Consider the following 20147-nt stretch of genomic DNA (forward strand, 5'->3'; position numbering starts at 1 on the left):
TACACCAAACAACAAATGGCTCTTCGATCAGCCTTGTTCTACAGTGGATCGCAGATTGGTAACGCTTTCGGAGGATTGTTCGCTTTGGCCATTCTAGAGCTTAAAGGCACCCATGGGCTCGAAGGTTGGAGAGTGAGTTTGGTCGGTCCCATTGGGACTTGGGTGTAAAGGCGAAACTTCTTCGCTAATTGTCTCCTTTCCCCATGATAGTGGTTGTTCATTGTAGAAGGAGCTATGACAGTCGGACTATCGGCTATCTTCGCGACCTTCATTCCGAACAAGCCACAAACCGTTCGATGGTTGACCCCTCAAGAAAAAGAGAGATCAATTTTCAAGTTGGAAATGGATAGATCATCTAAGGATGCTACAGATGAGGTACCAATCATGTCGGCTCTCAAAATGGCTTGTACCGATCCCAAGGTCTGGGTACTTTGTGCTGTTTTGTTCTTGGACTTCATCGGTAAGCAGGCCAATATCACTAGATGAGTCATTGGTACACGTTGCTGATGTCTCATTCCATCTTCAGCTGCTTCCGTAACAAATTTCTTCCCAGTTGTGATCGCTGGTCTAGGATTCGTGAGTTTCCGATCTCATCTGTCACATCAGTGAAGCCCCATAGCTGAATTTACAACCGATTACTATTCATGCCGATAGAACCGAACGATAACCCTTGCTATCTCTTGTCCACCATACGTCATCTGCTGTTTCGTCATCGTCGCTAATGGATGGCATTCCGACAAAAAGAATGAACGTTTCCTTCACGTCGTGATCCCTATGGCTTTCATTGTACTCGGAAACATTATCGCAGTATCGACCACCAACACTGCTGCTCGATACGTCGCAATGTGCATCTTGCCATCATCCTTCTATTCAGCTTCAACCGTCATCTTGTCTTGGATCTCAAGTAGTATGACTGGTCCTGCATCCAAACGAGCTATAGTATATGCCTTGATCAATGCCATCTGCAACACCCCCAACATCTGGACTTCCTACCTCTATTACGATAGCCCAAGATACATCGCTGCTTTCGCTGTCGATTTGGCTGCTGCCATTGGTGGTATCACCATGGCCGGATTCTTGTATCTCTACCTCAGAAATCAAAATAGAAAGATTGAGAGAGGAGAAGATTTGGGTAAACATGGACCAACTCAAGTTCAAATTGAGACTGGTTTCAGATATCAGTTATAAGTGTTTCTCAATCGTTATCGGACCGGATTACAGAACGAAGGGAATATAGGGAGATCGATAGGGAATTGTCAAATGGTAAAAAATTACGATCACCTTGTATTATTTATGGCTTAGGTGGTCCCCCGATCAGGTTAAATGCATTTTCTTGGTGAACGTCTATACATTTCCAGACCTTTGATACCATTATTCCACTGCAAGTCAAACGGAACAGCGCAAAAGCAAGTAGTGTGATTGTATGGCTGATGACAAGATGTTTCACTTTTTTACCAAATGGCTACGGTCTAGAACGACCTTGGCTCTTCACGAAGCATTGTTTCATCGAAAATTCGAAAATTGATACCATCTATGTTTTATACGTTCTATACATACAGTGAATTGTCCTAATGAGCGTGAAATCACCCCCTGAAAACCTTTTCAGCTTCACGCAATAGAGGCCATCTCCAATCTTGTCTCCATTCTGTTTTACCATTCTTATCCAATACAAGCATTTCCTCGTCTGGTCTTTGAACGAAGTCCGGTCCCTTCACAGCCTTGAACACTTCGGACCAGAGAGTCTCGTTGAATTTCAGTGTCGCGGTAGTTTCTTCAGGAGTCAACATACTGAGACGCAATTGATGGACTGCAAGATCAGTACCGTGAGATGCTTTTCCATTGGTACCGTATGCTACAGGAACGGATTCAACAGCATAACGGATGACCGGGAATTGGTATTTCGCTAAATCCGAGGCGAGAAGTCGAACAGGTAAATGTACTTGTCCGTCGGCGAGTATCTACAAATTCCGTTTGCATCAGCTTCTGGTCTCATGGCTTGGGATCTCAGTGCACTTACTCTTCCTAGCATGAGGTCCAATTCTTGAGGAGAAGCATTGTCCGGTATCTCGCCATATGAAGCAAGCAATCGTTCACTTTTCTCCCAAGGATAGTATCTCGCTATATTGGGAAGAAGGTCGGCTTTGGTTCGGCATGGATGTACGCCACTGTAAAAGAAGTCCTACCCATCCCAGACAATCAGTACCGCCTGATACGGACTAAGCACAGGGTTACTCACCTCGTCCCTTACATCACCAGCTATAACACAAAGCACTCCGGCTTCCTTTAGACCTTTTGCTAGTCCTCCGCTGTGCTGATACTCCATTTGGTCCGCTCTGACCCAACCATCATCTCCCACAACACCTCTAAAAGTACAAAGTTCACCCATATCTTGAACGGCCTTGATGAGTCTCGACGTGGAGAATTCATTTATATCACGCAAGCGATCAAGGACGTTTGGCGTTGAAGGTGATATACCGATTGCACTACACAACGCTTCGAATTGTATGTTTCGTGTGGAAGGTGTGAGTGGAGGGGCAAGGATAGCATTGGACTGGTGATGGGCAGTGATGAAGGGTGCCTGACACAGGTGATGCTAGTTCAGCTTGCGAGACCCTCGATTTGGTTATAGCGACAAATTCCAGCAGATGTTACAAACTTTTAACTCACCTTTGCAGGCGCTAGCCTGGCAGCCTGATGAACCAGCTGATGGACTACGTGACCACCTCCGCTAAGACCACTAAGATGCACTTGATTTGGATCTCCTCCAAAAGCTTCAATGTTTTCTCTAACCCACTCTAAGCCTAACCAGCAATCCTTGAAACCAAAATTGCCCGACACATGAGGTTCTTCGCATCCCAAAAATCCAAGAACGGATACTCTATGACCCAAAAGTACTCTAATCTCGTTATAGTGCTCCGCGGGGAAAAATTGTTGATTATAGTGTTGACCAGACGTTGATCCGTATTGCAAGAAACCACCGTGTATAAACACTTTGACAGGTAGAAGAGGTGCACCTTCAAGTCGTGGTGAGAGAGTATAGTCAGAGGGTATGTATATGTCGGCAAAGAAGGGGTTCTCTGTTGGTTGACCAAGACCCAGCCTATCCCTGATGGTGTTCGTTTGGGCATATGTACGTTCCGGTTGAGCGCAGTATTTGGCGTCATAGACGAAAGGGGTTGAAGGGTATTTGTAACCAGCAGGAAGGGGTTGTGGATCTGACCATCGAGGTACGTCCACGCCGTAGGGCACGTCTGAATGAGGTCAGCAAAGTCAGCTGAAAAGCTCAGAAACATAACCACATTCTGCTTTGTACTTGGATCAGAGCAACTCCATTCATGAATACTCACTCAAAAAGACCTGACATCCATTCTTGGTTCTTCCACCCGTGACTTGACCGAATCTGGTCTCTGTGGTGACCCTCTCCGACGTAGGCAAGGCCAGCTGATCACCTGTCATGTCATTTGGTAGGATGTCCGTTGTTGGAGGCTGATTTGCGGATGGCATATCGTTCGGCGCAGTCTGAATCCAGCGATTGATGAGGATATTGTATGGACAGATAGAATTAAGCGGTCATGAGATTTGGCAAAGCAATCTCCTTTCTACCTACTCCATACACATGGGGATGTTGGTGAAGTAGCTTCACCTTTCCATCGTCTGAATTATGGTCATCCCTACTGGCTTCGGCCAACCTTCAACAAATATCGCAGACGACCGATGAGCATATCTGGCGATAGACTAGTCCAAACCCCATTGAAGATTCAGTTGATTCCCACATGTTTCGATAGTTACCGATACTTTTCAGGATAGGTCGGTAAAGCTCGACGGTGGTGTGAATACGTAGAAAGGAATACACCGAGTATCGGGTTGTATTGTCGGGCATCAAGGTCGACGAGGATTACGCTGCTAGCGTTTCACGGTACAGGCCAGCAGCTGGTGATGTAAGTTGCCGACTGATTAACCGATATGAATTGAAGGGAGAAGCTTTACACCCAAGCTGATCTAATTAATTAAGATGAAGGACTCGGATATTTGTTTATCGGGTGAGAGACAAAAAGTGCCGCGAGTCTCGGACCGCGCCCCCCTCTCAATCGGGTTTAGAACCGACTAGGAAGATTATTCTACGTAACGACCCTGATTTCGCCAATCGACCATGATATACTATAGTATATTCACCCTATCAACTGTGAGATCCATCTACTGAATCTTACAGGTTGGCGTTCACTACATCCCGATATAGGACATCATCTCAGCTGGAGCAGCATCATCCGTATCTTCGGCAGTGAACTGAGATAAGATGTCACTGGACCGGGAAGTCTGAGAATGGTCAAGATAAGAAGAAAGGTCGCTTGATATTTATAATACCTCCCTCACATTCTTCTTTTCCCGGCTTCCGAACAACATTGCTAAACTGTCTATCCCCTCAATAATACCTTCAACATGCCGCAATTAATGGAGGAAAAGCCAGATATCGTATCTGCAGATGGTACAGTACCTATCGAGATGAACGATTTAGAGTCTCGAGGTACCGGTGAGAAAGTTCAAGGTCTTGAGCGTGTAGAATCCGCTCGATCCAATGTTATGGACGAATTGGCCAAAGGTGAAAGTGTGTCCTATGATGAGCTGCCTATCATCGAGGTCACACCGGAGGAGAACAGAAGGGTAGTGAGGAAGCTGGATCTGGTTAGTTATTGCTTGTAGCTCAACGCATTTGGATACTGACCTTCCAACCAATCGTTCACAGGTGCTTCTTCCTCTTACAATGGTAGCCTATACTCTGCAGTATATCGATCGAAGTGCAATGAGGTGAGTTCCATACATCGCCGAAATAAAGTCCCTAGCACTTATGCATGAATCCGCTTACATCATCCCCTCTTTAAAGTTACGCTGCGGTTTTCACCTTCAGAAAAGATCTCAAGCTCACCCCATCCGACTATTCCTGGCTTGGTTCCGTCTTTTTCTTTGGATACCTCTTTTTCGAGTTCCCAGGTTCCTATCTTCTCCAACGACTACCTCTTAACAAAACAATGGGAACTTGCATCCTGATATGGGGAGGATTGTTGATGTGTATGGCCGCTCCGACCCACTTCGCGCCCGCCGCTGTTATCAGAACGTTACTCGGATGTGCCGAAGCTCTTGTCACTCCTGGATTTGTTCTACTCATTTCAAGATTTTACAAGCGGGAAGAACAACCTTTGCGGGTGGGCCTGTGGTACTGTTGTAACGGACTGGGTTCTTTCATCGGTGCATTGGTCTCCTATGGTATGGGACACGTCCACGTTGCTTCGGTTAGACCATGGGCTTGGATCTTCATCGTGAAGTGAGTGCAATACACCTGAACTCCTTCAAACATATCGACCTGCTGCTCACATTCTCCAACTACAGCGGTGGTGTTACAGTACTATTTTCGTTAATCTTCTTATGGCTTTGTCCCGAGAATCCTCAGACCTGTCGATTCCTCACCCCACATGAAAAGCGAATCGCTCTTGAACGAGTTAGGGGAAACAAATCATCTTTGGGCAATAAGGAAGTAAAGTGGTATCAAGTGAAAGAAGCTTTGTTCCCTTGGATCGACCCACAAGGGTGGGCCTATGCTTTAATCGTTTTTACCATCTCGGTACCTAATGGAGGTATTGGGAATTTCTTGCATCTTATTGTGAGTCGATATGCATGGATCTCACAGATCTGTCTCTCTCTGTTTTGTCACGTCTAGCTGACATTCTAAGTACATAGCTTCAATCTTACGGATACACTGCCTTCCAAACCATTTTAATGGGTCTTCCTCAAGCTGCTATGCAAGTTGTCTTCCCTCTTAGTGGTGCTTATATTGCTAGAAAGGTCCCACAAGCTCGTTTGTGGGTTTTGATGGCATACGTGAGTCGGCCTGTGGCGTGCGTTCTGCCTTTCTACCGGTATAAAAGCTGATCACATGCCCTGCAGATGTTACCAAGTCTGGTCGGTGTAATTATTCAATACAAGACCAGAAATAGTGGAGCTCTGTGTGAGTATTACGTGCCAGTCGTTCCTTCGAAGCGGTTATTGACGTGGCCTATTCCATCCACAGTATTCGGTTACTACATCTTAGGCTCTTACGTCGCATCTCTCGGTATTTGCTTTGCTGCACCGGGAGCTAATGTAGCTGGATACACCAAGAAAGTTGTGGTTGGAGCTATGGTTTTTATTGCTTACGCAACTGGAAACATCGTTGGTCCTCACTTCTTCATATCTACTGAAGTTCCAGCCTATAAGTCTGGAATGTTCGCCTGTATCATATGCTTCACCATAACAATTCCGATGACTTTCGCCCTCCGATTATATTATGTGAGGGAGAATAGACGAAGGGATAGATTGGCGGAGGAAAGGGGAGAAGGCGCATACGACGAGACGAGAGGAGATTTCAGTGATCAAACCGATTTGGAGAATATGAGTTTCCGATATGCTTTGTAATAAGAAGGCGGGTTGAGTAGATGGTAAAAAGTATACTGCAGAACGGGTCACTGAGAACAATTTGGGACGGATGTTCTCATCGGATACAATTTACATGTCGCGTACTATTTGTATATAAACTTATATAACAGTTGTTTGACTTGCTTTGCTTGTGGATATGATAGGTACATCGGTAACAGGAATACAAATGCATCTACATTATGCTAGTGATTCACACTTCTGGCAGCATCTCTCCTAGTAGGCTTCGACCTCTCGAGGCTCATACAATTCACTAGTAGTGAATCCAAGCTTGAAGGTCTTGAGAAGATATGGATACATTTGGCTTCTACCGAGACTGTACAAACTAATGATACACCTGACGTACGTTGTGGATAAACATCCTTAGCGAAGGCCCGCTCAGTCCCCGACCATCAACTAAGCCTTGTAGTTCTCTCTAGTCCATTCCACAATCTTTTTCAATTCCTCCCATTGCCGTGCTTTCAGCTTAGTGTCATCACTTTTCTTTTTGTGAACTGCTTCACACGAGTCCACGAACGACTTGGCGTCGGATGAGGAAGGGATCAATGGATGAGACCTGACATTGGACCACCAGCTGCACAATTGCGAATTGTCAGTGATGCCTCACAGATTGGATTGACGCAATTTGACAACTTACTATTTACTATTCCAATAATCACCTTGAGACATGATAATCAGTGATCATTTCCACGGTACGTTCGAACCTCATGACAAGTCAAGCTCACCTTCTCGGCGATGTAAAGTAGCATGTAGCAGATTAGCAGTGGGGTCTCCTTCGTTGTCCTGCGCGATCAGGTGACAATGATGTATATCGTCATTTGCGAGATGTATAGCTATCCAGGGGTCGATAATCAGCATGTTCAACTCGCGAGTGCGATATTCTATTGCAATTATTACGAGACTCACCAGCTATCACGTATTCGTGTTCTTTCAATCCGGATATCCTCTTTGTCAATTCTGGCGCATATACTTTGGAACCAGGTTCTAACGGCGGAGGAGATCGAGCGAAAAGATGATTAACAATATCATCAGTCGTTGTAAGGGAAGACGTCATGAGCGTGAATGATCGATACAAGGGCGTATTAAAACAAAGAGCTGGAAGGGTGAAGGTTATGGGACGATAGATAGATCTCACAGCCATTAGACGCAATGATCGAATGACTATGTAGTGAGTCAACGCATGAGATATGGAAAGGAGAACATAGAATTGGAGAGGCTCGATCCGATGACGCCGGGTAACTTGACTCCACCTCGGGATCGGTTCAAATAGATTCCGAACAATACTCATGCAGTCAATTACGAGTAATATTGGTGTTTCAAAGGATAACAATCGGGTCACTCTACTAGTATGCATACTAATCTGGGATGCTCTGTCGCTATGCACACTCGCATAAATACGTGTACTCTTCTCTAGATACTGGTTGTTTATTCCATCTACTCCGACCGCCAGCATCCGCCGCTTTCCGTTTACCATTCTGAGCCTGAGTCCAGCTCATATGTAGCTTCTACAGCTCGGCGGTAAGTAGGCCATTCTGATCGAGGGGTATTCTCGAACCTCGTAAAATTGTCTGAGCTAGTGTAGCCATGCTCCCACTGCCATTCCACGCAACATCAGCATTTCTCATGTCAGCAAGTATTTCATCCTAACGTTTCGTATCCAATCAATCAGACTTACGGCTTCGTCAGAATAATAAGCGAATTTCTCCCGGTTCTGAATCGGCCACTGATCGACAAGTCGCCCACCGTGGATCAAGCTCTCAGAGTTTAGCCATGCGACATATTGTCTTCCTAGAGCTGCGACTCGAGTGTATCAGCAGCAGCCCCAGTCCCGGACTCGAGATTTACTCACTTTCTTCCTCGATAGAGCCGAAGACGACCTTCGCAGGAGCTTGCCAATGATTGTCGTTGAAATACTCATCCCACAATCGCTCTCTACTTGGTAGTCTGGCGGTCCTTTTCCAGACTTTAGCGAACGCTAATGACTGGTATCGGCCAAATGTCCACGCTCGGACCGTTGTGACTGAGACACGTTACAAGTTAGTACCGAAAGGGACTCCAACCGAAAGCCAGGCTACTCACAAGCGAGGGTCGGGTCAGAGATATAATGGCCAGTCCATGATAGAGATTGTAGATTATGAGCATCGGTCAAGATGGGTGATTTCTCGGAGTGAGGTTCAACCTTTCCTCCGATAGAGTAGTAATCCTTCAGGAATGGCAACGATCGACGGAAGCCAGTAGCGAGGATAACCTTTGCTCGAATAATGAGAACTAATGATCACGATCATGAAATCGTAGAATACTCACTTCATCAATGCCGCCAATTAAAGTACCGTTTGCAAGTCTGACGCTTCCCTCTTTAATACTCTCATTAGAGGGCAATGTGCCGAACTCGACGATCTCAGGAATATGCTCCGCGTCTGAATAGAGACGTCGAATACTTCGCCTCGCCATGTCTGAGAATGTGTTCAGTATGAATAATGCGTCAACTGCGCGTTCCGTAACTCACATGTGTTCCTAGTGGTATTGCGTAAAGAGATGTACAGCTTCTCTACATGAGGTCCAATCCTTCTAGAAATCTCACTTGCCGATACACTAGCACCGATGATCACGACAGTCTACAAAGCTTGTCAGTGACTACCGCCGACACGGACATAGCACAATAGCATCTGAATCACCTTGTTCTTATATAATTCAGGATTCCGATAATGCTGGGAATGTTTGACAGGGTGATGTCCATTCGATCTTCTTACCTTCGACCATTCTACAAGACCCGTAATATCCGGACTATCAAGCCATCGTCAACTTACGAAACAAAACACCTCATCAACATCCCCAAACTCACACGTGCGCAGCTTGGTATCCACCTGTAGCAATTACTACAGCATCGAAATCCTCTTCCCACCATTCCGCTTTGACCTTATCTGAGTCAGGTAATCTAGTCAACTTCTTGAGGGATAATTTCCATGTGTGGCCTTGTTTCTTCAGTTGCTCTACTCGAGTGGAGTAGTATAAAATCTGTGGCGCGGATGCGTTCCAAGGACGGTCGTTTGCATTCAGACCGTGAGTGGACGCATATGTTCTAACATGCCTCTGGACCAATTGTGCTGCGTGTCGCAATCAGCATATAAGTACCCTACTTAAAAGGTTACAGAACCCGGTCTCCAGTTTATACTCACCTTGCAATGCCCAAGCGGCATCTGTTGGGTACTCTACTCCAGGCAAAGTTGTGAATACCTGTTAGAGGATAGTGTAAGCGGCTAGCTACTGTGGGTCATTTACAAGCATAAGACGCACAGGTGCAGAATTGGTTTCCAAATCATCCCAGATCTGTTAGCCTGTCAGTGTTGCTTTGGATTCTCATTATTAGATCAGGGTAACGTACTGGTGATGGACGAATGTGATCTATCCAACGGTCGACGAGGGTAAGACCTTCATCCCCCTCTTGGTAATATTCTACCGAATTGGCTCTAGGATCCGGTCTGTATGATGCGGTCTGCACATCGTCATTTCTTTATACACATGTTGTACACATGTTGTGAGCTTCAGTATTGAAAAACGGGGACGCCGTCTAATCACTCACGGGTAGCGTTCTCGGATGGGTGTCAAAACATTATGATACCAATTTCCACCCGGTGCGTCGGACCTTTCGATCAGCCTTACTTCGAAGCCTTCTTTGATCAATGCAGCGGCAGACTGTGACAGACCACGATCAGCTGACATATCCGTTATTTGAAAATGAAATTAGATTCACTTGCAAGCCAGAAGGGCCAGCTCCAATGACTGCTACTTTCTTGATTTCTTGCTGGAAACTGTGCCATTGCTTCTCGCTTGTCGATTCTGATTGAAGAAAGGGAGATTGTTTCCCGAATGGTGTCGCGGCGACTTGTGCAGTCATTCCGACCACCAAGGTCGTCATCATCCAGCCTAGCATTTCGATCGCGAATGACTTGGACCGATCTCTTGGGAGCAAGTATCTATCTTTCCATCACGGTCGTCTTTATTGCTAAGTATATCTACTACCCTCAAATGCTCCAAGTCAAGCTGGCCTCGACAATGACAAGCGATGACAGAATTTGTGCGTGATCGAATACTGTCGGATTTAACCGATACCCGTCTAAATCTCCCATCACGACATCTATCGCGAGTAGCTCACTTTGTGACTAAATCTTTGTTACTCAACCCGTCTGGAGACCAAGGATGGCTCTTGGTAAATCATGTATAAAGTGGATGTATCCCTAAGCAGATGCATGTCTGATCGTTTTCTAAGCTGGCTGCTGTAGCATGACCATTATGAGCAAGTATATAATCCCTCTACTGTGCCTTCTCGTGCCCGTCATCAACGGGAACGAAGAATGGCACAAATTCAATAAACCAGTCCGCTCCGTAGCTGTCATAGGAGCTGGACCAGCCGGACTGCAAGCTGCGGCAACACTACTGAAACACGACTTCGATAGAGTCAGAATGTTCGAACGTAGAGAAGGACCTGGCGGGGTATGGTTTTACCAAGAAGACAAACCTATTCGAGAGCCTTATCCGTGAGTCCTTAGGTCAATACGCCCAGCAAACCAATTGACCATGAACTGGACAGAGATTTACCAATTGAGAAGGCTGCCTTCGAGCCCGACATACAAGATGCCGGAACAGTCAAATATTACGAGGAAGGCGACCACAATCTGTCTTTGGATGAAAGGTGGCGAGAACACAATCGTCCTTCTCCTGTATGTGTTGAGAGGGAACGTAGCTCAGGTGGTTGATGTACTGACGTGATTGAAGGCATGGAATAATTTACATACCAATACACCTAGGCAACTGACTGGTCTTCCTGACGTCAAATGGCCAGAGGACTCAAAGTGGATTGTTTCGGGTAAGCTACATAACCGAATGGTTCGCTTCGAACCGATCAACTACTGCAACTACTGATACAGGTTTGATAGTACATGATATTCAACGTCAAGTCCGGGCATATGCCTCATTTCATGGTATCAACGCAGCCGATGAGCCATGGACTGACAATTCCGAGCAAGTTGCATCTTACAATACGAGAGTCGAAAGTCTGACTAAACACGGTGAAGGTTGGAAACTGCAATTGCGAAAATTAGAAAAGGTAGCAGATTCTAAGAGACTCAAAGCATCGTGGTGGTCTGAAGAATTCGATGCCGTCGTCGTGGCGAGCGGTGGGTTTGATGCTCCTCATGTTCCTTCTATAAAAGGTTTAAAGGAATGGTCAAAGGTACAAGACGAGGAGGGACATCACCCAGTGTGGCATGCTCAAGCGTATCGTCGCCCAGATCTGGTCAAAGACAAGGTATATACGATCTCATTCAAGCAGAGGGGGGTCCTGCTCGTCGCCCGGGCTGACTTTCTGTTCAGACCGTCTTGCTGGTTGGCGCGTCCGTTTCCGCCATGGGCATATCGAATGACATCGGACCACATGTCGCCAAGCTTTTCGTATCTGTTCGACCTGGTAACAGGACGGCCTTATTCAAAAGACGGAGCTACGATAGAATTTACCCGGGAGCAGAACACGTCGGGGACATTGCTGAATTCCAATTATTTGAATTGAACGGATCAATTCGGGAAGGAAACATTGCTCTGACGAACGGTACGATCCTGAGCGGTATTGATGAGGTATAGTCTAGATCCAGATCAAACTGACTGTTTATCGCTGACGCTTACACAGGTGATTCTAGCAACTGGATACAGACATGCGAACTCGTATCTCGGGCTGCTGGTAAATGGCACTATATTGGGGAACGAGGATCCGGAAGTCGACGTCAAACCCGTGATTACGGAAGGGAAAATGAGTCAATTCCGCAATGTGGACTGGAGAGGATTCTATATCGACGATCCCACTTTAGCTTTTACAACGGTCCGACCTTGGACTGTTGGACAGTGAGCAATCGTATCGAGCTATTGGGTGTCTTGCTGCTGACGGGCATTTCGTATATAGGTACCAAGCATTGGCGTTTGCGAAAGTCTGGGAAGGGACTGCTCGCCTTCCAGCTATCGAACAGCAGTGGAAAGAATACCCCGGTCATGGTAAATCGTTCTTTAGTCGATCATTCGGAGGCGTACAAGCCGAAGGTACGTTCAGTCGTTGCGCCCCTTGGCGTGATATCTAATCGCCTTTCATAGCCGCATTCAGGAAGTACATCACTTGGCTCAACAACGAAAGTTTGGTACATGGTGGACGTCTCGTTGATTACTATCCAGAAGAGTGAGCTACCCTCGGAAAATTGGGTTCGACCTTACTAACTCATTCGACCTTCACCGTAGGTGGCGTGAAGAATTTGTGTACTATGCATCATCCGCCGTAGGCTACGTGAGTCTTCTTATCATGAAAGTCTTGTTCAGCGGCTAAGCAGTGAGTAAAATAGTGGGAAGCAGGAATTTTTTCTAAGCAGAACTTTACCGATGCCGACCAGACGCCCGAAAATGAATGGCAGTCTGACCCACCATCAGAGATTTTCTGGAGCAAGTTTATTGACAACGAAGAGGATTACTAGAATTTCTTAGAATTGAATCCTGTATACCAATATATACAAATGTCAGAGCAGTACTTTACGGTTTCGTATTAGTACGACTGCGCATGGAAAACAATGGTGTCCAAGGAAAATGCTCAGTCCACTTGTCGCTGACAGACCTATATGCACGGGAAATTTGGCATCGTGGAACAGTGACAGCAGGAGAAGGTGTAGTTAGCAAATACAATCTGCGTCGTCTTAAATGACCATCATCTTCCTCCATTTTGTGCTGCCCTGTTTCTATTCGTATCGCTCTCGCTACTACCCCTCAAATTTCATGGCTAAAATTTACTCAGTACATGATTAAGTAACTGATTCAACGCCACGTGGCGGAACATTCACGAGCTGATTCACTAGCTTCCTTCTCGTTATCATCGTCCTCAACTTATGATCCGTCTCCCTTTGTCGTTCCCCTCATCTTTCATTAACTGGTGATCGCAAAACCTTGTTCGTGCTTATCGTACACTCTCTGTACCATGTCGAAATTCGAACACCATCAACCTGGTGACCCACTAGCAGAAGAGGATTACGAGCTTCAACCGACTTCTCACTCGTCTGACCCCTTATTACCTTCATATGATGAACACAAACCGCATTTCCCCTCGCCCCATCAGCGCCTCGAAATGAGTCGTCGGCACTCTCGATGCAGAGGATTCATGACCTGTGTATGCTTGTCTCTGATCATTGTCGTACCTTCTTTAGCTTTAGTAGGGTGTTATTTCGGTAGAGATGGGTTGGATACAGTAAAAGGCTGGGATCAATTACCGCCTGATGTCAAAGAGTGGCTGGATGGTGTCTTACCCGTAGGGAAGAAAACTGATCATGGTGCTTTCCCGACCAAGTAAGTCAGCTATTGAGCTTGTGAAGCAGATCTTACCTAATGTATCACTTGTAGTATTGGATATGCTGGACCAACGCCAACTGGATCAGAGTAAGTATTATCTACCCTGCCAACAGACAACGAGCGTGATTTGACCTCCAATCTCGATGTAGAGCGGCATTACTGGCAACTGCGCCAGCTTTGCCTATGTACACCAACGTGCATCCTCTAGTCGCACCCACACAAAACTCGAAGAATCACTTCAACATCATTCAACATTGGGGTAATCTTAGTCCGTTTTACTCGGTAGCCAGTCATGGCCTACCCGAAACCAATAGTCTGATACCTGAACAATGTGAGCTGGAGCAACTGCACTGGCTGCAAAGACACGGTGCCCGGTGAGTTTCCCAATATGACTTCCGCCTGGTCGGTCTGACCTACCTCGCATCTAGATATCCCACCTCGTATCCTGAAGGACCGGCTGCATTCGCATCGCGGATCGCCAACGCTAGACAAAATTGGAAAGCGAGTGGCGATATGAAATTCCTGAATGATTGGAACTACTTGTTGGGTGCAGAGGTTCTCACTCCTTTCGGAAGAAGCCAACTTTGTAGGTCACATTCTCAAATATCAAGGGCAAATGAAGTCAAACTAATCAATTGGAACAAGTCAATCTTGGTGTTTCTGCCAGAATCAAATATGGGTTTCTGTTGGATAAGATGAATGGTAGATTGCCTGTGTTCAGGACTGAGAGTCAAGAGTGAGTCATTCTGTGAATGGTTTACCACGTACAAAGCTTACACCAAGCTTGCCTCTCTTGACAGTCGAATGCTAAAATCAGCTCAAAACTTTGCTGCTGGTATGTCCTTCGATCTAGGACTACCATCCTCTACCATTCTTGCTTGTATCGCTCTGTGCTTACTTAGGTATCCTGTCAGGCTTCTTCGGCATTCCCACTGAGAATCAATATAATCTTGAAGTCACCATAGAAGCTCCAGGTTTCAACAATACCATGGCACCTTGGCATACAGTATGTCTGAAACAATATTCAATATCGTTACATCGATTCATGACCGCTAATGCCCGTGTTCGCCTAGTGTCGTGCTTCTGAAGGTGATTTCAGAAGCAAGCTTGCTGAATGGGATGCTGTCTTCCTCAAGGATGCTGTGAAAAGGCTACAAGGCATGATTCAAGGATACGAAGTGACTATCAAGGATGCCAAGGATATGGTAAGCTTTGTTGTCTCGGGCCAAAGGCCGCTTCATGTTTGCAACGAGATTAAGCTGAACATCTGCTTAGATGGAAACATGCGCATACGAGGTAGGTCTCACCGTTCGTTTGCACCTGCATGTCATGCTGATCCTTGTACGGTAATAGACCGTTGCCCTAGGATATTCATCTTTCTGCGACTTATTTACTCAAAAGGAATGGAAAGGATTTGAATATAGAAGCGATCTTTACTGGTGGTATTCTTCGTCCTTTGGGTACGCACCTGCTGCGAAGGCTCAAGGTGCTGGATGGGTACAAGAGTTGACTTCAAGGCTTACCAAAAGTAAGTTTCTTGTCGCCCTGTATCTAGTCTTGAGTATACTGCTTGATTCGCTGTAATGTATCCTGTGCTTACAATTTTCACTCAAATCAGCTCGATTGACCGAATTTAATTCAACAACTAATTCATCATTCCATAATGATATCCAATTCCCTCTGAATGATCCTTTGTAAGCCAGAGATCCCGCATCCGTTGATCAGATCAACTGATGAAAATCCTCAGATATGTCGATTTCTGTCATGATACTCAATTTGCACTGTGTGAGTACAACCGAAATATCCGTGAATGATCTTGTTTATGACTTATTGCGCAGTACTGCCCACTATGAATCTCACAACGTTTGCAGAGGGTGGAGACCTCCCGACAGATCACATACCCAAACATCGTTCTTTTATCGCTTCCAAGTGAGTTGAAAGGGCTTTTCACTGGATTTGTTGATGTTTCACCATTTTATAAAGCCGGTCTTTTGCTGAACTGCATTTTGACCCGCAGAATCATGCCTTTCGCTACCAATCTACAAATCCAAGTCCTATCTTGTTCGGGAAACAAAAATGTCCGCTTGATTCTGAACGACGCGGTCGTACCTTTGACGGGAATTAAAGGCTGTCCGGAGAACGATGAAGGGTTGTGTCCTTTCGACGCATTCGTGAGCTCCATGCAAGAATTGACCAGCGAAGTCGATTTCGCCAAGACATGTGCACTTGACACGGTGGGGCAGACTTCCGATAGCTTGAGTACAGAGAAGGAAGGTCAGAGCGAAACGGAAATTATTGTCGTTTCTCCACCCAAGGGAGACAACGAGGGACAAGAAGCAACGGATGATAATGAAGATGGGGAGGGCTCAGAAGAGAAAGAGTTTGATGATGAGGAGGAAATTGATTATGATAGCGATGACAACGATGATTAGTCAATCCACTGGTGGGCCTAGAATCGGAACGGTCGTGCACATTGCATCCTTATAGACTCGACATGTCTATTCTACCAAGACTTGATATTCACCATGATCGGATAAATACGGACTTTGATTTCATGATTGATGTTGTATATATGTAAATAGATATGCATGATATAATCGAGGTCCTATAGGATTGCATGTTCTACAGGATGGAATGTTGCGTAAATGCTTACAAAGTTGCGATTGCTGCTGGGTATGTATAATGCGATAAAAGAAATCTCGGTTGAAGTATTGACTCAACGTGTCTCTAACACAGATCCGCCCATTATCTTCTCCGAATGCGAACGAAGAGCACATCCTTCCAACTCCCGTCTGGCCCTCGATCCACCTGTTACTCTAGACCTCTTGTCGCTTCAATGCTAGAGATCTGAACGCCCAAACAAGATTCTCGTATACCACAAAAGTCGTACATGTTCCCGGTAAAATCCTCAATGCATTCGTACCCAGACCTTTGTAAAACGCTAGTAGGCCTTCATGTTTGTACACTGACGAGATGACGGATGGGATAGTGAGTTTAGGCGTTGTCAGCGAAGGAGTTGAGTTCTATGAATAATCAGTGTTAGTCAATCGCTGGGATTGTACGATCAGAATTTCTATAACAGACGATCACAAATCCTCACCTGTATCCTGGCCCGTATCACCTGATAAGGATATGTCAACGCGATTGCTACTAGTTTTGATGATCCTGATGCCATGATGTATTCTGTATTGGACTACAATGATGAGTGGAATCAGTTGATATTCTCTTTAGAGGCATGATATAGTCTGCGTGAGGCAGTGGGTACAACAGTGCAAGTTTTGACGACTGGAGTATTGATGCGCATCGCTAAAGCAAGGCTTACCAATTTCTCGTCCTCGGTCTTCCATTCCCTTCCTTGTTTAGCAAACCTCTTCCTCTTCAGATCTGCTCGCCGCCTTTTGATCTCCTCGTACGTGGCAAACTGTATAGACCCATTCGATACTCCCACTAACGCTAGTAGAGAGCCTTTGTATAGACCACGTATTCCTTCCGTCCGGTATATCGAAGTCAGTCCATCTGTTGGATGAGATTTGGTTGTAGAAGGGAGTGAGAATTGATGGACAGTAGAGGTAATGAAGAGCGGTTTGAGAATTGGATTGCGTGGTGGGTTAGAGGTATCATAATTAGCTGATTACCTGCGATTGACTCGTTTGGGAGGAACAAATCGACTCACCCCATAAGCCCCTATAAGCAGCTGGATCATGCTTTGCTGTGCCAAACACCCTAGTCTTCACCACCCATATAGGATTCGTCAACATTGCTGTCACAGCACCTGAATAGTAGACGACCTGTCAGAAGTGACCCCAAGTGGATTGAGGAATAATTATATACACTCACTAGCTTCTGCTGCTGCTAACAGATGTTGTCCGCTTGATGTACGGTAATTTGGGTCTCCACCTTGCATCTGCTTTTTAATCATATTGTAGCTACACGTCATGAGCAGTCAGAAGCTGTAGCGGACAATGAAGCATCCCAATCAAGCTGGTCGACCGAGCAGTTCAAGATGATATATGGGGTAAAGCTTGTAGCATCCTTTCGCGAAGTCTGCTGTGAGAAGGGCAATCTACTCACAAGAGGAAGTACAATCCCCAGCTTCCAGCTCCACCGACCAAGTTAGGTCCTAAACCTCTATATAATCCTTTCCATCCATCCACTTGAACAGCATCTTTCAAAGCTGTATAAACTCCTGTTCCGAATCTAGGTTTTTTTACATAGTGCGGTATTGTCGAATTAGCATTATAAGCGGATGATGAGGCTGAAGAGCTTTCCGCTAGTTGGAATCGAACTTTGACTAAATCGAGAGGATGCATCACTAAGGTAGCCACTGTTCCAGCGCCGAAGCCTGCTACTGCATGGTCCTATGTCAAACGGATTCGTCAGCTGGCTCGAGCGGGTTGTTTGAACAGATTGTTAGAACGATTCATTATCTGAGACGATCGCGTACCACGGATATATCACCAAACAGACTCGGAGAGGCTGATGGAGAAGCTGCCATTGTGACTCAAAACTTATGAATCAGTCGGCCTAATGACGAAGATAGGATGGTGAGATGGGAGAAGTCGATGATGCAACTTGCTGGGCCAGATTACGATTGTGAGGTCGGTTCACTGACGTTGATGCGCCTTGAAGGGCGATTATAGTAGCAGAAAAGGAAGAAGAGTAGTTTACAACAAACTTTGAGCGATGTTATACTTGAAATGTCGAATGTAAAATGTTATTCAAGAACGGTTCATGGCTATGGAAAAAACAAAAACAAAATTCAAAAATGGGAAATTATTCAACGAGATGTCATGACGCGGATCTGATTCAAAGCGGACTCCCGACTACATCACACCATGGGGCAAACATTCTATCGCTATAACATATATTGAATTCTGCATGCAGTAGCGTTTAAAGGATATCTAATCGAGCGCTAGGGTAGCTATCATCGGTCGGTCGCCGTTATTACTTCGAAGTGTTCCGTTGAGAGAGGTGTAAACATCATCAATAATTGCCCAAACCCATTCAATCTACTTTTCTTCTACGATCTTATTGATCAAGGTCCCAACTCCATGAGAAACAAACACTCTGAACTCGTCACCATCTTTCAATGTCACTTTTGGATCGGCTGTAAAGCCTACTCCAGCAGGGGTCCTACCATAGGAAGAGAAAGCACGTTGGTATTGACCATACAAGAAGCTCGATTTAAGCGACTCACCCAGTAATTATAATAGTTCCAGCAGGGAGCGTGGTACCTTGAGATAAGAAAGAGATGATTTTTGGTATTGAGAAAATGAGATCACTAGCATAACAAGAGTTTCAGTCTTCACGATGGATATTATACCTCTGGTCCCTTTTGATGAATCAAATCGTCCAGACTGCTACAATAACTCACTCAAGTTTGCTGTCCTGAACAGTTTCTCCATTAAGTATACCTGAGATCCTGACTTCCGTTAGATTGTGTATTTGATCTCTGTGTACGATAGCTGGTCCAATGGGACAAGCGCCATCAAAAGATTTTGAAAAACTCCACTGTGATTGTGCAAATTGAGCAGCTCTTTGCGAAACGTCATTTGCTGCTGTTATCCTGCGATGAAAGTTGTTTGTGGATCAACGGATTTTTTGGGAAGTGAATGGTGCAGCAGCATTCACTCACCCAAGTAAGTGTTCCAACGCTTCCTCCTCTGAGACGTTCTTAGCATCTTTCCCAATCACGATGGCCACTTCAGCTTCGTAGTCGGCTGCGTTATCTTTGACGAGTGCTTTAGGAAGTACAGTAGGTGAAGGATAGGGATCTGCTAAAGCTGTAGCGGGTTTCATGAAAAGTGTTGGGGTAGTGGGTATGGGCTGATTCACCTCCTTTGCATGATTGACGTACTATACAATCGGCTCGATCAGCTATTGAGCTAAAAGGGTTGAGGTTCAGATTCAGTATATATGTAAAATCCAACTCACGTTCAGTCCTATACACCTGATCGTACCCACCTCGCTTCGCGTCAAAGGACTTAGCAGCCTATCCACAATTTCCTTCTTCCCAGTCTTGTCTCCCGGATTCAAGACCGAATCGCCCGAATACACTTCCACTTCTATTGATCGGCTATCGTAGGAGGCCAGTCCGACATCCAGCTGATCATCAACCGGTTGTCCTATGAGAGGTTTAGAGGAAGTTGACGATTTAGGGACGAATCGAACAAGTCTTGAGAAGTTTGTCATTGTTCTTGCGTGTGGACTGGTAGCTGATGCTCGCCGAAGAGATTTCGTTAGCATTACCGACGAAAAAATGGATTGCGCTACATTTAAGGTAGATGTAAAAGTGCATTCGGCTTCCAAGATCTTTT

The 20147-nt window shown here is 45.5% G+C and overlaps 9 protein-coding genes across 9 annotated transcripts; 4 read left to right on the forward strand and 5 right to left on the reverse strand.

Moving 5' to 3' along the window:
- Positions 1-15: 15 nt before the first annotated feature.
- On the forward strand, positions 16-1188 carry I206_105148 (uncharacterized protein; the record flags this gene model as incomplete). The annotated part of the gene is made up of 4 exons (XM_019155682.1): positions 16-132; positions 211-460; positions 527-576; positions 655-1188. The coding sequence occupies 4 exons, from the start codon at positions 16-18 to the stop codon at positions 1186-1188; spliced, it is 951 nt and encodes a 316-aa protein (XP_019011836.1).
- Positions 1189-1583: 395 nt separating this feature from the next.
- Positions 1584-3504, reverse strand: I206_105149 (uncharacterized protein; the record flags this gene model as incomplete). Its single annotated transcript, XM_019155681.1, has 5 exons — positions 1584-1958; positions 2018-2179; positions 2237-2578; positions 2668-3251; positions 3348-3504. The coding sequence occupies 5 exons, from the start codon at positions 3502-3504 to the stop codon at positions 1584-1586; spliced, it is 1620 nt and encodes a 539-aa protein (XP_019011835.1).
- Positions 3505-4437: 933 nt separating this feature from the next.
- I206_105150 (uncharacterized protein) lies at positions 4438-6444 on the forward strand (the record flags this gene model as incomplete). Its single annotated transcript, XM_019155680.1, has 7 exons — positions 4438-4680; positions 4742-4803; positions 4880-5317; positions 5383-5653; positions 5731-5871; positions 5938-5998; positions 6062-6444. The coding sequence occupies 7 exons, from the start codon at positions 4438-4440 to the stop codon at positions 6442-6444; spliced, it is 1599 nt and encodes a 532-aa protein (XP_019011834.1).
- Positions 6445-6858: 414 nt separating this feature from the next.
- Positions 6859-7516, reverse strand: I206_105151 (uncharacterized protein; the record flags this gene model as incomplete). Its single annotated transcript, XM_019155679.1, has 4 exons — positions 6859-7036; positions 7100-7121; positions 7188-7295; positions 7369-7516. The coding sequence occupies 4 exons, from the start codon at positions 7514-7516 to the stop codon at positions 6859-6861; spliced, it is 456 nt and encodes a 151-aa protein (XP_019011833.1).
- A 413-nt stretch (positions 7517-7929) lies between these two features.
- On the reverse strand, positions 7930-10393 carry I206_105152 (uncharacterized protein; the record flags this gene model as incomplete). The annotated part of the gene is made up of 13 exons (XM_019155678.1): positions 7930-8055; positions 8138-8256; positions 8312-8482; positions 8542-8710; positions 8767-8915; positions 8969-9077; positions 9138-9246; positions 9305-9566; positions 9639-9696; positions 9757-9789; positions 9845-9971; positions 10043-10155; positions 10214-10393. 13 exons carry the CDS (start codon positions 10391-10393, stop codon positions 7930-7932), a joined length of 1725 nt encoding a protein of 574 aa, XP_019011832.1.
- Positions 10394-10752: 359 nt separating this feature from the next.
- On the forward strand, positions 10753-12968 carry I206_105153 (uncharacterized protein; the record flags this gene model as incomplete). Its single annotated transcript, XM_019155677.1, has 10 exons — positions 10753-10997; positions 11051-11180; positions 11236-11326; positions 11397-11767; positions 11833-12090; positions 12143-12354; positions 12413-12546; positions 12598-12679; positions 12739-12784; positions 12840-12968. The coding sequence occupies 10 exons, from the start codon at positions 10753-10755 to the stop codon at positions 12966-12968; spliced, it is 1698 nt and encodes a 565-aa protein (XP_019011831.1).
- A 494-nt stretch (positions 12969-13462) lies between these two features.
- On the forward strand, positions 13463-16262 carry I206_105154 (uncharacterized protein; the record flags this gene model as incomplete). Its single annotated transcript, XM_019155676.1, has 14 exons — positions 13463-13827; positions 13882-13917; positions 13980-14204; positions 14259-14416; positions 14476-14566; positions 14631-14665; positions 14745-14836; positions 14904-15035; positions 15106-15126; positions 15184-15358; positions 15449-15524; positions 15578-15615; positions 15669-15759; positions 15848-16262. The coding sequence occupies 14 exons, from the start codon at positions 13463-13465 to the stop codon at positions 16260-16262; spliced, it is 1950 nt and encodes a 649-aa protein (XP_019011830.1).
- Positions 16263-16646: 384 nt separating this feature from the next.
- Positions 16647-18325, reverse strand: I206_105155 (uncharacterized protein; the record flags this gene model as incomplete). The annotated part of the gene is made up of 7 exons (XM_019155675.1): positions 16647-16853; positions 16931-17023; positions 17153-17346; positions 17504-17602; positions 17668-17756; positions 17902-18188; positions 18275-18325. 7 exons carry the CDS (start codon positions 18323-18325, stop codon positions 16647-16649), a joined length of 1020 nt encoding a protein of 339 aa, XP_019011829.1.
- A 514-nt stretch (positions 18326-18839) lies between these two features.
- I206_105156 (uncharacterized protein) lies at positions 18840-20022 on the reverse strand (the record flags this gene model as incomplete). The annotated part of the gene is made up of 5 exons (XM_019155674.1): positions 18840-18963; positions 19028-19111; positions 19205-19396; positions 19466-19686; positions 19765-20022. The coding sequence occupies 5 exons, from the start codon at positions 20020-20022 to the stop codon at positions 18840-18842; spliced, it is 879 nt and encodes a 292-aa protein (XP_019011828.1).
- Positions 20023-20147: the final 125 nt, after the last annotated feature.

This window comes from Kwoniella pini, chromosome 7 (assembly GCF_000512605.2).
Source record: "Kwoniella pini CBS 10737 chromosome 7, complete sequence".
Classification (NCBI taxonomy): Eukaryota; Fungi; Basidiomycota; class Tremellomycetes; order Tremellales; family Cryptococcaceae; genus Kwoniella; species Kwoniella pini.